Source organism: Arvicanthis niloticus, chromosome 24 (genome assembly GCF_011762505.2).
Source record: "Arvicanthis niloticus isolate mArvNil1 chromosome 24, mArvNil1.pat.X, whole genome shotgun sequence".
NCBI classification, from domain to species: domain Eukaryota; kingdom Metazoa; phylum Chordata; class Mammalia; order Rodentia; family Muridae; genus Arvicanthis; species Arvicanthis niloticus.
This window is the reverse complement of record NC_133432.1, coordinates 39617055-39631745: the sequence shown is the minus strand read 5'-3', so window position 1 is coordinate 39631745 and position 14691 is coordinate 39617055. Positions and strand designations below refer to the sequence as shown.

The following is a 14691-nucleotide window of genomic DNA, read 5'->3' as shown; positions in this document are numbered from 1 at the left end:
AAGCTTGTTGGTCCCTCTTTCTTGAGATGAATGTAGGCTGGATTGTTTACTTGAGTAAAGACAATTTATCAGTGACTACACCACTGAAGAAAATGATACTTCTTCCCTGGCAACCATTTACTAACTGCCTGTAGCTACTTGGATGGGTAGGGCCTTCTGAGAACCCCCCCTTTACCCCATGATGGAATGTCATCTTGTGTAGGTGGCCGTACCTGCTGTGGCTTTGTGGGTGCCGTAGACATGTCATGTGGAGAAGACGGTATTTGACAGACTCCTCCATCCTCTCCAGCTCATGGTCCATTGTCTCTTCTGCAGTGCTCACTGAGCCTCAGAGAAGGTGATCAAGGTGGCCTATTTAAGACTGAGCATTCAGCACTCACTCGTGTGACAAGTTATGAATTTCTGTAGTAACTGTTCTCCTCTACAAACAGAAGTTTCTCTGACCCTGGTTGAAACAGTACTAATTTTGGGACATAAACATAAATTATTCTTTTTTTATTTTTTGCTTTTCTTTGATTTTTTTTAGAGCCTTGCTTCCTGTACTACATCACAAATCCAAAAAAGGACCACCTCGCCAGGCCAAATATGCCATCCATTGTATTCATGCCATATTTTCTAGTAAAGAGACCCAATTTGCACAGATATTTGAGGTAATGAAAAATATCTTGATTTCTTAAAATATAAATACTGACTTTGCAGAATATTGTCATTCGGAGATGTATTATATTGTGTACTGTCAGGATGTGATTTGGTAAAATCAGCATCAGTGGTAGTTAAAATAGGAAACCTGGCTTTTCATAAGTTTAAGACTCCTTCAGGTTCAGAACTCAAACACTGCATGATGCTCTTTGACATTGCTGTCTGTATTATTCGGTTTTGGAGATTTTTCACTGAGTGCTTATTGTATATAATCATAGTTAATGATACTATTACTCTGTCAGTTTACAAGTTTAACAGTTTGAAATTTGAGTGTAATTTAGTCCAATTGGTAATGTAAATAAGTTTAGATTTGATGGCTAAGCTAACTGCTAATATAAAGTATGTATTTTTAATATTTCATACTATTTTCTCTACATGTTAAATAACTTTCACTTTGAATAGTGTTTTATTGTAGCCAACTATGAGAATAGTCTCTGCATTATTAAAATAAACTAATAGAAAAGTCTGTAAAAATGATTATAATATTTATGTCTTCAAAGGGAAGTCCAAGCAGTTTGGAGAGCACACTAAAGCTGACATTTTATTACTGAGATACAGACTTTTATGGTTATTTCATCATTTTCATGTATCATGTTAAAATATCTAGTAAGTTACACTCTGCATCTTTCAAATAGCACTTTCTGTGTCAAGTGTTTTATTTGGATTTCTAAGCACTTGGTGATGTCTATTTTTATTTTTAAAGATGACTATTAATTTGTAGGATATTTTTGTTTTTATTAATTTTTTTAAATGCTAGTCACTTTGAGAATAATACTGATATAACTTGGATTTGTAAAGATTTTTTGCTGTGTTACTCATACTATAATGTGGCAGACTTGCTGGCTTTCTGGGAAAATACCTCCTAGTGCTTGTTATCCTTTTTGCAGTTGCTAGTATTCTGTTTTTTTTTTTTTTTCCTTTTATCAAAAATAATTTTATTCATATATTCTGTGAAATTATCAAGTAGTAATAATAAAATAAGTACAAATATTTTATGCAACTTCATTTTTGTTTATAGTGTGACCAGCAGAGTAACACTTAGGTATGAACACAGTGGAAGTATTGAGGGAAATGACCAGGAATAGCAAAAGGTCAACTCACCTTGGTTTCAGTGAAAGTTCATATGCTCTAGTATGTCAGGAAAGCATAGTTTATGTTGTTGTCAAGTTTGTAATTGATGTTCAGTGTTGGAACATAGATTCCACATTTGCTTTTTGTGCATGTGTTGCTGTGTGTTTCCACTTTGTGCATATCTTTGTGTGTGAGTTTGCATACGTCCTGCTTGTAGAGACAAGAGGTCAACACTGCGTGTCATTCTCAACTGCTTTGCAACATTACTCTTGAAACAGGATCCCTTGCTGACTCTGGAGCTCATTCATTCAGCTAGACTAGCTAGCTAGATAACCCCAGGGCTCCTTCTGTCTCTGCTTCCCCAGCACTGGGATGGGTCACAGATGTATGTACTCAGCCCTTTTATTGATGTAGTGTTGAGGGTCCATACTCAGTTTTTATACTTGTGCATTAAGCACTAGGGCACTGAGTTGGTTTCCAAAGCCATCACATATTTTCATTAAAATGAAGCATTAGTGTTTTAACTAGGTGCCCTCCTCCCTTTCTAGGCACTGTGTGTTGTCAGTTAGTAATATTTTTTCAGAAATACTTTTCCAGAAATACTTTATTTCATACACAAATATGGATATAAAAACATTTTGTGTCTCCTTCTCTTAATGCTAATGATGGCATATTTTAGTCATTCTCCTGATTTTCCTATTTTTAAACTTTAACAACACTCTTCAATTATTATTCTAAGTGAGTATGACATTCTTTAGTTGTAACAAAATACTTATTAATGGCTTGGTTTTTAAATCATTTGAAAAATAGTCTTGTTATGGAATTTAGCACTTGATGCTATAATTTTTCAAGACACCCAAAATTTAGTTAACTACACATAGGAAAAATTTGTTTTGCTACAGAAAATTCAGTTTTGGTGTTTCGGTGTTCAAAAGGCTTAGGGACACATACTCTTTCTGATTAGTGGTTCTTTGTGTTCCTGCTGGAGCCCTGCCCTCTGAACCTAAGTCAGGTAAGTAGAGAGAACTATGGAGAAGGCATGGTGCTTCCTCTGCCTCTGTGGGCAAGTGTGGCCTACCTCATTTCCATTCCCTCATCCACGACCACATTTCACACATCCTCCGTCAACTGCAGAGGAAGCTGCAAGGCAGGATCTTGATGCTTAGGAAGCAGGAGCAGAGTGGAGATGGATGAGCCCTAGTGGTCTTTGATGTTCATACCCAGTCATAAGATACATACTACATCATAAGATTTATGCAGAAATGGTTCCTTACCTATTTCTAAAATGTGAGTTGGGCAAAACTGAAAATGCTTAAACTTAGTGTCTTCCAAATGTTGGTAAACTGTAGAATCTACACTTAAGCTTGAGTTGCTACTTACATACTTAAACTTCTGTAATGTTTAGAATTTGAAGGTGGAATACATGTTATTTGTGTGTATAGAGAGTTAAATATATTTCCTTTGCCTCATTTCCAGCCTTTGCATAAAAGCCTAGATCCAAGCAACCTAGAACACCTTATAACGCCACTGGTCACTATTGGTCATATTGCTCTTCTCGCACCTGATCAATTCGCTGCTCCTCTAAAGTCTTTGGTAGCAACTTTCATTGTGAAGGACCTTCTCATGAATGATCGGGTAAGTTGTGCTTTTAGACTTGTTAGCTTCATGGTGTTTGTTCTAGAGTTTAAGGAGAGGTGAAATGCCTAATGACACTTCCACTCGGTTGCTTTCATTTAAGGGCATTTGATCTGAAGTAGACCCTTTGAGAGTTAGAAAATAACACCCAATTGAGGCTATTTCAGTTTTCATGAAATTAAATTATATAAGGACATGGAGCTTTGATTAAGTGGGAGACTTTTGGGGAGGAGACATACTATAGCCTGGGTAGGTCTTGTAATCCTCTTGTCTCAGTCTTCTAAGTAGCTGAATTATAGACTTAAGCCACAAAACCTGAGTAAGATTTTTTTTTAAATATCTTTTCTCTTGTTTAAAACTGCGTTTCTTGGGGCTGATGAGGTAGCTTAGTGAGTACTTGCTGCACAGCATGAAGAGCAGAGATTGATACAAACACATATAACAATCAGGTGTGCTGGCTTGTGCTCGCAGTCCCGGAGCTGCCTACATGGACAGCGGTAGACCCTGGAGCTTGCGGCAGCCAGCCTAGCTAACTCAGTGGACCTCACATCTGTGGAGGGATGTGACTTGACACACAAATACACACACAACTGCACTCTCATTTCTTAGTGCTAGGGTCTTTATCCTTGTCTTTGCTTAGTAGTCTAAATAATTGAATCATCAACCTTTTAAAGGAGTCTACAAAACAGATTATGTATTAAACACTCAATCTTAGCCCACACCTGTTAAGGATATCCAAATGTTCCATCCAGGTACCAATGAGACTGTTCCTTTCAGAGATATTTAGTAACTGGGGTTACATGAATCATAAATATTGTCTGTTGTTATTAAGAAGGGACAGATTTTGTTTAGTCAGTAAATATTAGTTGACCATGAGAATTCATGCTTATTATTTTAATGTTTTTACCTTTTGCCTAGCTTCCAGGAAAAAAGACAACTAAGCTTTGGGTTCCAGATGAAGAAGTCTCACCTGAGACAATGGTCAAAGTGAGTAATATGCAGTAGTCTGTTTTTCTTAGTATACTTACTATATCAAGTAATAGATGTGGGTGACTATTAAAGTTGACTATTTACCTTTATTGTGATACAGTATTTCGTCTACTTTGAGAGAGAGTATAGGGCAGTGATGTGCACCCTGGGGCCTTGTGAGCAGCAGCATGTAACCTAGTTTGCAGGGGAGTGACTTGAAAGCTGCTTCTATATTTTTACTTCTTAGAAATCAGCCTTTTAATGTCAAGTAAATGCTGGTCTTCTCCTGGATGTACTCTTGTTTAGTAATAATGATAATCCAGGCTTTAACATGATCTTTTCCTTGATATTTTATTAAAAGTTTTTAGTTTCTGAATTTGGGCTTCTGTGTAAAGAATTACTTGTCACTGAAATACAGAGTATTGATTTCTTACAGTCATGTGATATATATCAACTTAATTTTAGTGTATTTTTCAATATTTGAAGATTAGGAGCAAGTATATAGAATGTTGACATTGTTTTCTTAGGCTTTCTTACTGCCTTCTGGGCTCACTCCCTCATTGTCTGCCCTGCTTTCTTTCTCGTTAAATGTATTTCATTATGCTCCATATCTTGAGTTATGTTTGCTTATTGTTACAGCCTCAGGTTCTAATGTGTCTATACACCTGGAGAGCACCCCTTCCTTACTTCCTTACAGTAGTTAACATCACTGAATGATAGTGGTTGCATTTGGGTCTCAGCATTAGTCTTACGCAGCAGTCTTATGTCACAGAGGCAGCACTAGATGATAGGACAGGCCGTTTAGACTGAGTGTGCACTCACCTGGTACTCAGGAAAGGTGTCTTTGACATTACTGTGTGCCAGCACTCTTCAAGCTCAGTTATTATTGCCTCTTTTTAAAAAGCCGAGATGAATTAAAAAACAAAACCACAAAGAGTTATATCAAAGCCTGTAATGAGTACAGAAATACATGCTTTATCTTCATAAAATCTACAAAAATGATGGCTGTTCTTAGGTAGAAAAGGTTGACTATCATTTGCAGTTAGGAATTTTTTCTGGTTATGGAAGTTAACATGATTCTAATTCTAGATCCTAAAGGATGGGGTGTGTGCTTGGGAAACATTAAAGTTAAGCAACAAAATAACTCATCTTTAGTAAACCTCATTCCTGGAGGTTGAAATAACTCTAACTTAAAACACTATGTTATCTTCTTGTATATAAAAAGGAATAATAGTGTATTTTGTTGTTTCTTAAGATACATCCACATTTTTCTAGTTTTTAAGGTTGGTGTGAAAAATTTGTTGGTGTGAAAACATAACAATGTTGTTTTCATCAACTGTCTTTAAATAGATTCAGGCTATTAAAATGATGGTTCGGTGGCTACTTGGAATGAAGAACAATCACAGTAAATCAGGAACTTCTACCCTCAGATTACTAACAACGATACTGCATAGTGATGGGGATTTGACAGAACAAGGGAAAATTAGGTATGTAGTTACTGTTTCCAGTCATTTGGATTATAGTATTCAGCTCCTGGCTTAACTGTTATTTGTTAGAATTTCTTTTTAAAAGACAGTTAGCATCAGTTTGTAGGTATTTACGTATGTTTATTTTAATATAGTTTTACATGTGGTTATGACAAAGTGACAGTCATGTGTCTAACAGCTCTGCCATCTAGATACTGCAAGTCTTTTAAATGATAGATCCTAGTTCTTTGTCACAGTTTGTGTAGAATGGTTAGGTTAGTGCAGAGATCTGTAACTACTTTTGAAGGCTTGCTAGTATCTCCAGGCAAAGAACAAGTTATTGAATCTGTTTTTAGAATATAGTAAACAAAAAATGTATAAGTGTACTCAATGCATGTGATTTAAAACACAGAGCTTTTATTTATATGATGAGACATAGTTTAGTGCTTCCAGTTTATTCCATCAGTCCATATCTATGGATTCAACTATGCACAGATCTAAAATAAGCCAGAAAACAATGACTTTTTCTGTACTGAGATGCATAAGTCTTTCCCTTACCTTTTCCTGCACCTTGTAGCATAGCCACTGGAAGTATGAGTGAAGGTATGTGGGGAGATTGTTCATAATCCATGCAAAAATGATGTCATTTTTCTGTGAGAGACTGAAGCGTTGATTTTGTTACAGGCTAACTGACTGTACTGTGATTGAAACTTAGATTTAGCTCCTGAAACTAAATGCTCCAGGCAGAGTCAAGCCTTGGCTCCTATCGTTTTCTGGTTAGGTGATATTTACCAAGTTCCTTCTGCTTCTCAGTGTCCCACACTCCTCTGTGTCTTAGTGTACCACAGTGGTATAGCTAAAATGTTAGGATATTTGAGGTATTCACGGCATTACATAGCACATAGAAACGTGGATGCTAGTTAGTAGGGATTATTTTTATCAGCATTAGCTGAAATGTACATCTGTTCTCAAATGCTTTTTAGAGGCACAGTCTAAAATTGGAGAATAACTACTCTTTAAGGCATCTAAGTCCTTTAATGAGAAAACCAGACAGTGAGTATCAGCAGTCTCCACCTTTGCATCTTCGTTCTCTTCCTCCAGCTCCCTCTCCCCATCATCCTCTCCATTCTGATAACACTGGCCACTAGGCGTTCACATGCAAGGTGAATGCTGTTAGCACTGAGCCCCCACCCCACCCCCAGTCTGTTCTCCTTGAATGTTTTAGTCATAGTGTCCCCTGTGCCTACAATTTAACATCACATATTTAAGTGAAATAATAAAAATAAAACTTAGTAACCTATGCATTCTATAGACACAGTTCATATGCTTACCATTTTTAGTCTAATTTGATGTTTTCCCTCAATAATTTCGACATGTTCAGTTCAGGAGATACATATAATAATGAAACTTTGATTTAAACTCATATTGTATTTGAGATAAATTTGTACTGGTCATCTCAGCCTGGCAGAGAAAAATCTTTGGCATTGATACATTTTGCCTCAATTTACTAATTACTTTAGTTTTGTATGAATTAATTTATATTAATTATTTCTGACTATACTTTGGAAGTTGAGGACATTGGCAGACTGAAGGAAGACTACAAACATTCAAATGTACATGTACTGTTTATCAGCTGCTTTTATACTTGTATATGCTTATGATAGTAATTTAGCTACTACACCTGCTTTCATTATTCTTTTTTTATGTTTACTACAGTAGTTGTGATAGATAAATTAGCAAGTAAAGACATTCATTGTTGATCTGTGAGTAAGCATCACATACTCAAAATTCTGTACTTGAAAATAGGCAAATCAACATACAAATAGATGTCTTCTATTCCCCACAAGTTAGGGTGTGTAGGGTGAGAAAATTGATTGAATGGCTTTAGTGGTAGCCAATACCAACATATTTAAGAGAAAATGGCATTGGTTGGGTTTTGTGAGAGCTCTGTGCTGTGTGTAGACTGATTGTCTTACTGCTGTGTCCTCATATGGCAGAAAGTGCAAACAAGCTCTGCCCGACTCGGCCTCTTTACAAATCCACTCATCCCATTCCTGAGGGCTCTGCCTGCTTGACCTCATCAGAAAACTGTCCCTTCTAATAACCTCTTGGCTTAGGATTTCAGAGTGTGCACTCTGAGGAGATGAAGAATATTCACCATAGGGCTTTCTGCTTTCTTCTTTGAGAGGATTATTTTAAGCATTAGATGTAGAAAGTTAAGAATAATTGTTTTTTTTCTCCAGCCAGGTTGAAGCCTTGCTTACATTGTTTCTGCTTCTCTCTTAGTAAACCAGACATGTCCCGCCTGAGACTTGCTGCTGGGAGTGCTATTGTGAAGCTGGCACAGGAGCCCTGTTACCACGAGATCATTACACTGGAGCAGTACCAGCTGTGTGCACTAGCCATCAATGTAAGGACAGTAGCCAGCAGGGTGACTGTTATGTGCTCTTGGGCCTTTAGGAAGAAAATTGCTACAACAGCATCAAAGCCTTGATTGTGTGTTTTCTTTCATAAGAAACACTTCAGAGTTCTAAAATTGACATACTAACACAGTGTATGTGACTAAGTTGTTGTGCTAGTCTGTAAACTTCCTAAAAGCACTTAATGAGCCTTGGGCTGGCTGAACTATTGCTCTGCAAGGAGATACAGGACACTTATTCAAGACTCCAGTCACAAACTTGCTATCAACTGGTCAGTGCACAGCCTTGTTTTCTGTGTGTCTGCTTAAGAATACCTTATTTACATGCATGGCTTTTTGATGAACACTGACTCATAGGCCATGGCAGCAGTACTCATTCTTTAGCACATACATTTTCTCTGTAAGGCTTGTGGTATGGCCTTATCACTTGTTGGGAGCCGTTTAAATGTCAGTCACCAACAAGAACAACACTGTAGACCAAGAAGATGAAGGCCAGGCTTCTCTGTGAGGATGAGCACAGCAGGCTGCTGTGCTGCATGCCCATGAATCTATTTGCTAATGGCCATATCATTGCTGCAGGTGTTGATTTTGGAATTACAAATAAATGAGCAGGCAAATTTCTAAATATGGAATCTGAATGAGAAGAACAACTTTACAAAATTTTATAAAGCTGTGTTCCTGGGTTTTTATTTTTTAAGACATAGGGTAGACAGTTTCAAAGTAGAAGTATTCAAAATAAACATTTTAAAATCTTTTAAAAGTGAAAATGCATAAACACTTAATCAGTAAATCTAAAGGCATGACTTAAGCTTTCCTCCTTATATATTTTTCTGCTTGTTGCATATTTTTCTGGGTCTTAGAGCTACCCTGTGGTGTGTAGCCACTGTCCCCCTGCCCGCCCTCTTCTGGTACTCTCACTGAGACTCTTGGGAGACTTTGTCTGATGTTGAATACATTTCCTTAACCACAGTTCTCATCATGTTTGTCTCCTGGTCAAACACATTTAAGACCTTAAGAACTCATATATGTGTTTGAAAGAGAAATAACCTATTTTATAACCTGTTAGTTTGATAACCTGATAGTCTGTTGTTTGGATTTAAACACACACTTTAACATCTGTTTAGTAAAGTACCTTTTACAGCAGTTCTCAATCTGTGGGTCACGACCCCCTTGGGGGGGGTTGTCAAACAACCCTTTCACAGGGGTCACGTAAGACCATTAGAAAACACAGATATTTACATTACAATTCATGACAATAGAAAATTACAGTTACAAAGTAGAAATGCAAGTAATTTTATGGTTGATACCACAATATTAGGAACTGTATTAAAGATCAAAGCATTAGGAAATGTTGAGAACCACTACATTACAGTCACCTATTTCAATTCAGTGAAACTAAACACTTTTATTTACTCATCCTGTGTTTTGTTGCTTCTGGTTTTTGTCTCCTCCTCCTGTCTGAACAGATCTGCATTTAACCCTGTTTGACAATGAGGGTTCAGATTCGACCTTTCCCACAAGGTGTACTCTGGTTTTCTTAGCTGGATACGGTCTCTTTATTGTTTTAACTCCCTCCAGATTCTGTGTTTCCACCTCTGCTACATACAGTGCTCAGCCTTGTGCTTTTAGTACTTCTGTACATGAGGCTTGTTTTTGTTCCCGAGTTGAGGCTCTTTAAAAGTAGTATTGTTGTATGTCTGAAGATGTTAAGTGTGAAGGAGTACAGATTGAATAATATGACAGCACATTTAATACTTGCTTAGAATACTTGTACTTAGAATTTGAAATTCTGTTCATGAAAAAATGTACTTTGTGTTATTATGAGCTATATACTGCCCTAGTGTCGAGAACTACACTGCCCCATGCTTGGGGCCCAGAATGTCGCGGACCGTTCTATCAATGTTGGAACCTGCACTGCCAAAAGCCTTGGTGGCTAAATTGTTAGAGCCCGAACTGCCCCAAGCAGCTCTGGTCCAGGGGTCAGGGTTCAGCAAGAGAGAGAGTGAGGACGGACTCGAGGAATGGGAACCAGACAGAATGTGATTCAATCCTGTTTATTCTTCGGTCTCTCTTCTCTCCAAGTCCCTAGTTCCTCGTACCAAGTTTCAGGTCCTAATCCCAGTCCTAAATTGCTAGTCTCTTTCCCAGTTCCAAGTTACTTCTTCCGAGTGTAAGTGTCTAATTTCTAATTCTCTTTCCAAGTCTGAGTGTCTAATACTTTCTTCTGTTTGCCTCTCGCCTTTTTAATGTCATACTTCTAAGCCACGCCTTTTAAGTCACACCTTTAAGTCAGGCCCTTAGGTCTTATCTCTAAATCACACCTTTAAGTCTCACACACCCAAGGGAAAATCCTGGGTATCTAAATCAAGATGTTATCAGAGTGTGCTCAGCTGTTGTAGGCTATTGTAAACAAGTCTCTTGTCAGGGTATATGGCTCAAGATGGCTGCAAGGATGAGAGCCGCCTTCTGTCAGCTCCCCACAGTCTAGAACCTAGAAATACAAAGCATAATAAATCATGGCTGCATTCCCTGAAAGCTAAAAGCATCTTAGAATAGAAAATACATCTAAGTATTGATAATTCATTGAGGTACACAGACTAACTCAACTACTTCTGAGATGCTACATGAATTTTTAAGGATAGTTTGTGCTCAGACGGTCTCAGTCTAGTGAAGACAAAAATCAAGTTCATAGCAGTGAACTCAGCTCTGACTGAGTGGGTCTAAAAACTTTATAGTTTTTTTCTTATACTTAGCTAATTATTTTTATAACCATAGCCATGAACATATCAAGTGTTTGCCTTCATGAAAGCTTCTTTTTGGTAAAACTATATTGCTTATTCCTTATTTAACATTTTTATGTTAGGGTACCCATCTTCTTAAAGCTTGTGAAAACCCCTAATTGAAACTCTTGAAATACTCCTTACATTCACAGTGGGGCTTTTCTGTAGTTAATTGTTAACTCGTTGTCTGAGGTGATGGCTTTCCATCACTGTTAATTGAAGGCTCTTCGTTTTGAAATGATTCAACAGGTTGGCTTTATAACAAGTTTGCATTGGGCTTTTAAATGCTGAACTATTAACAGGACAAAACTGTTGTTAAGGGTTGTGTCTTAGGAGGGATGTAGGAAGGTGGGAGGATGGGATCTATTTACTGATTGTTAAAGTTAATATCAAATCCGGCAGCACCCTATCTAGTTTATTGTTACAGGGCTGCCATCTTCCTGACTAGGCAAGGCATATGGCCATGAGTGGCGGCTTGCTCCCACCACTGCTCAACTCTGACCGAGGTTCATGCTGGCCAAAGCACCAGCGCTTGCACCCACCAGACGCCAGTGTGGGAAATGGCTCTTCCAGTCTTCCGAGCTGTCTCCACAATGCTTGGCTGAGCCCAGATTATCCCGCCATCCACATGGTGCCCGGTAGAAATGAGACTCTAATGCTTAAAGATTATCCAAAGGCTTTATATGTTTGGTAATACTCAATTAACAAGATGCCCACACAATTAAGAGGTGTTACCCAATTAACTAATCTAGATATAAGTTGTTACCCAGGACTGTTCTCAATACATGGGAGGTCCTCCATGGCTCCTACATCTCTGCTTCTCCTCTCTCAGCTCCACCTCTTCCTTCTCCTCTTCTCTCTTTACTCCTCACATATTAGCTTCTCCCGAATTATCAAGTTTATTGTAAAATGTAGGGGGGGGTATCCCACTACAACTGATGAATATGTTTATAAGTTGACTTTGGTATGAGGTTTTAAATTGGTCTTTTTATAGTAAATTGGTTATTTTAATGACAGATATATATATTTGATTCTCATTAATACTGAGAAAGGGTAACTTTATTGAGTGTCAATAGAAGGACTGATTTTCTCTGGACACTTGAATAATTTTTTAGAAGTAGTAGGATATTGAAGTTGAAATTGAGTGACAGGGAATACATATAATAAGAGCTTAAAGACAGGCATATAACACATCTCCACCCCTGACCACATAAACCAGGCAAAGTAGTTCATGATCATAGTCTCAGCATTGAGGAGGCTAAGGTGACAGAATAATGTGACCTTGGGTCAAGAAAACAAAAAACAAAAACCAAGTCCTGGGGCTGGCAGGATGGCTCACCCATCAAGAGTACTGGCTGCTCTTCTAAGACCTATGTTTAGTTCCCAGCACCCGCACGGTGGTTCACAACTGTCTGTACCTCCAGTTCCCACGGATCTTACTTCCTCGTCTGGCCTCCAGAGGCACAATTACCCACATGGTACACGTTAGATACCTTCATGTAAAACATACATGCATATAAAAATAAAACTTTGAAAGAACAAAACCCAGAAAGCACCCAGGTGCTAGGGGTAGAGTGCAGTTCTGTAGAGCTCTTCCTTAACGGCGTCTAGGTTGCTAGGTCCACCCCTGCATTACAGAGACAGTAGAGATAAGTGCAAGACAAGTCTATGACTTAGACTCTGAAGAATAACCCAGCAGCCTTTACTGACAGAAGAAACAGTGTACTTTAAAAGTTGCAGTAATAAGAGAACACACAGTTGAGAGGGTGTAATAAGGTGTCTGTATGTCAGGGAGAAGGATTGGAACATTTCCTTTAGCTTAGAAAAAATTCTGGTCCACTGTCTACCCGTTACTGTGCTAGTCTTAGATACGAAGGTGCATAAAGACATCATTCTTGTCTTTGAGGAACCAGCAAATGAATCAGGCAGACATGTAAACCACTTTCCATCTGTGTTAAAGGCATGCAGCGTGCTCAGAGCTCAGTGCTAGTGCAGGACGCAGGTTACATGCTCTTTGGAGCACGTAGATGACTTGCCCTAAAGAACATGGAGGGGCTTGCTAGAGAAGTGGTTTGGGTGAAGCAAGTCATAAGGTAATCAGGCACAGGGTAACAAGTCACTTGCTTTTCTTCCACAATTGAAACAATAATTTGAGTTTTCTGGAAATGATTAGAAACTTTGACCTCAACCGTTAGGCATTCTAACCGGAATAGTTCTTTAAAAGTGATAAACTAGAGTGCATTCGTTGGATAGGTTTTGTTGTTTTTATTTATTTACATCCCCTCACAGAGTTCCTTCCCTCATCTCCCTTCCCTTCCCTGAGAGGGTGCCCCACTATGTACCTCTCCCCACCCCCAACCCTGGTGCATTCTTTTGCACTGAGGTAGGACAAAGTAGCCCTCTGCTACATGTATGCCTGAAGCTTCAGTCCAGCCTCTGGATTGGACAGGTTTTAAAGAAAATCTTTCTACTAAATGAAAAACTGCCAATGAGATCGTGTTTCCACTATATTCCATTTGTGTTTGGAAGTTCTGGGGATCACCCCAACACTTTGGCTGAGAGGCCAGTTCTGTGCTGAGCATATGCCCAGCCCCTTACTTTATTAGTATTATTTTAATCGTACTCAGGTTGGAAGCAGTATACAGTTTCGTCTGTTTTAAGAGTAGGGAGCGGTATACAGTTTCATCTGTTTTAATATATAGTATCTTTAATGTTGCCTAACACACATAACTGGTAGTTACTGGGTCCAGTTCAATACTCCTACCTTGAGGTGGAGTTGCAGCCTCTGTTCTGAAAACTGCCTGGGGTTATAGATCAACGTGGTCATAGCTGAAGGTATACCTTCTTACTGCCTTGTGGGTAATACCTGGAATAATTTTATCTTTACAGGATGAGTGCTATCAAGTCAGGCAGGTGTTTGCTCAGAAACTTCACAAAGGCCTTTCCCGCTTACGGCTTCCACTTGAGTACATGGCCATCTGTGCCCTTTGTGCCAAAGACCCTGTGAAAGAGAGAAGAGCCCATGCTAGACAGTGCCTGGTGAAGAACATCACTGTGAGGAGGGAGTACCTGAAACAACATGCAGCTGTTAGTGGTGAGTGCGTGGTTGGTGACAAATGCATCATATCTCCTGTCAGTTGCAGGCTTCTAGAGTAAAACTGCTGTCATTTATTACTGTGTACACTTCTTTCAAAAGTCGGCATCTTTCAATAGCTGCTTTCACATCCTGTATTTAAACGGTATATATAAATGCATGAGTATTCTAGTTTCATTATCTTTTGTGAATGGCTAAATGAACAGAGAAACTCTGACGTTAGAGGTGTCTGGAAAACAGATTTGCTCATGTATTTGTATTCTGTCGCACTGTCACGGGTCTTTGTTCTCAAGTGTAGCTGACATTCATGTTGGGTGTAGATGCTGTTCTCCTTTGCTCTCTCTCTCTCTGCCTCCCAAGGTGTGCTGCTTCTCTCCTGTGCCTGTCACCTGCCCTGTCATCCAAGTTAGAGCAGAAGCATTCTTTGTGCATGTTTTCCTCTCTTCAGCACCAAATCCCATTAAGACCTTCTTCCAGATGTCATGGATATCCTAGCTGTTCTTGAGTTGGGGTATCACAGATACCCTCTAGTTCTCACTGTGTTGTAATGCCCTGTTC

At 38.7% G+C, this 14691-nt stretch overlaps 1 protein-coding gene across 1 annotated transcript in view; it reads left to right on the top strand.

The window, feature by feature from the left end:
- Positions 1 to 14691, top strand: part of Pds5b (PDS5 cohesin associated factor B) — a 135477-nt gene that overhangs the window by 104708 nt on the left and 16078 nt on the right. The window contains 6 exon segments of the mRNA XM_076923832.1: positions 527 to 650; positions 3247 to 3405; positions 4324 to 4392; positions 5725 to 5861; positions 8127 to 8250; positions 13929 to 14133. Of these exon segments, the coding sequence (XP_076779947.1) occupies positions 527 to 650; positions 3247 to 3405; positions 4324 to 4392; positions 5725 to 5861; positions 8127 to 8250; positions 13929 to 14133 (818 nt within the window).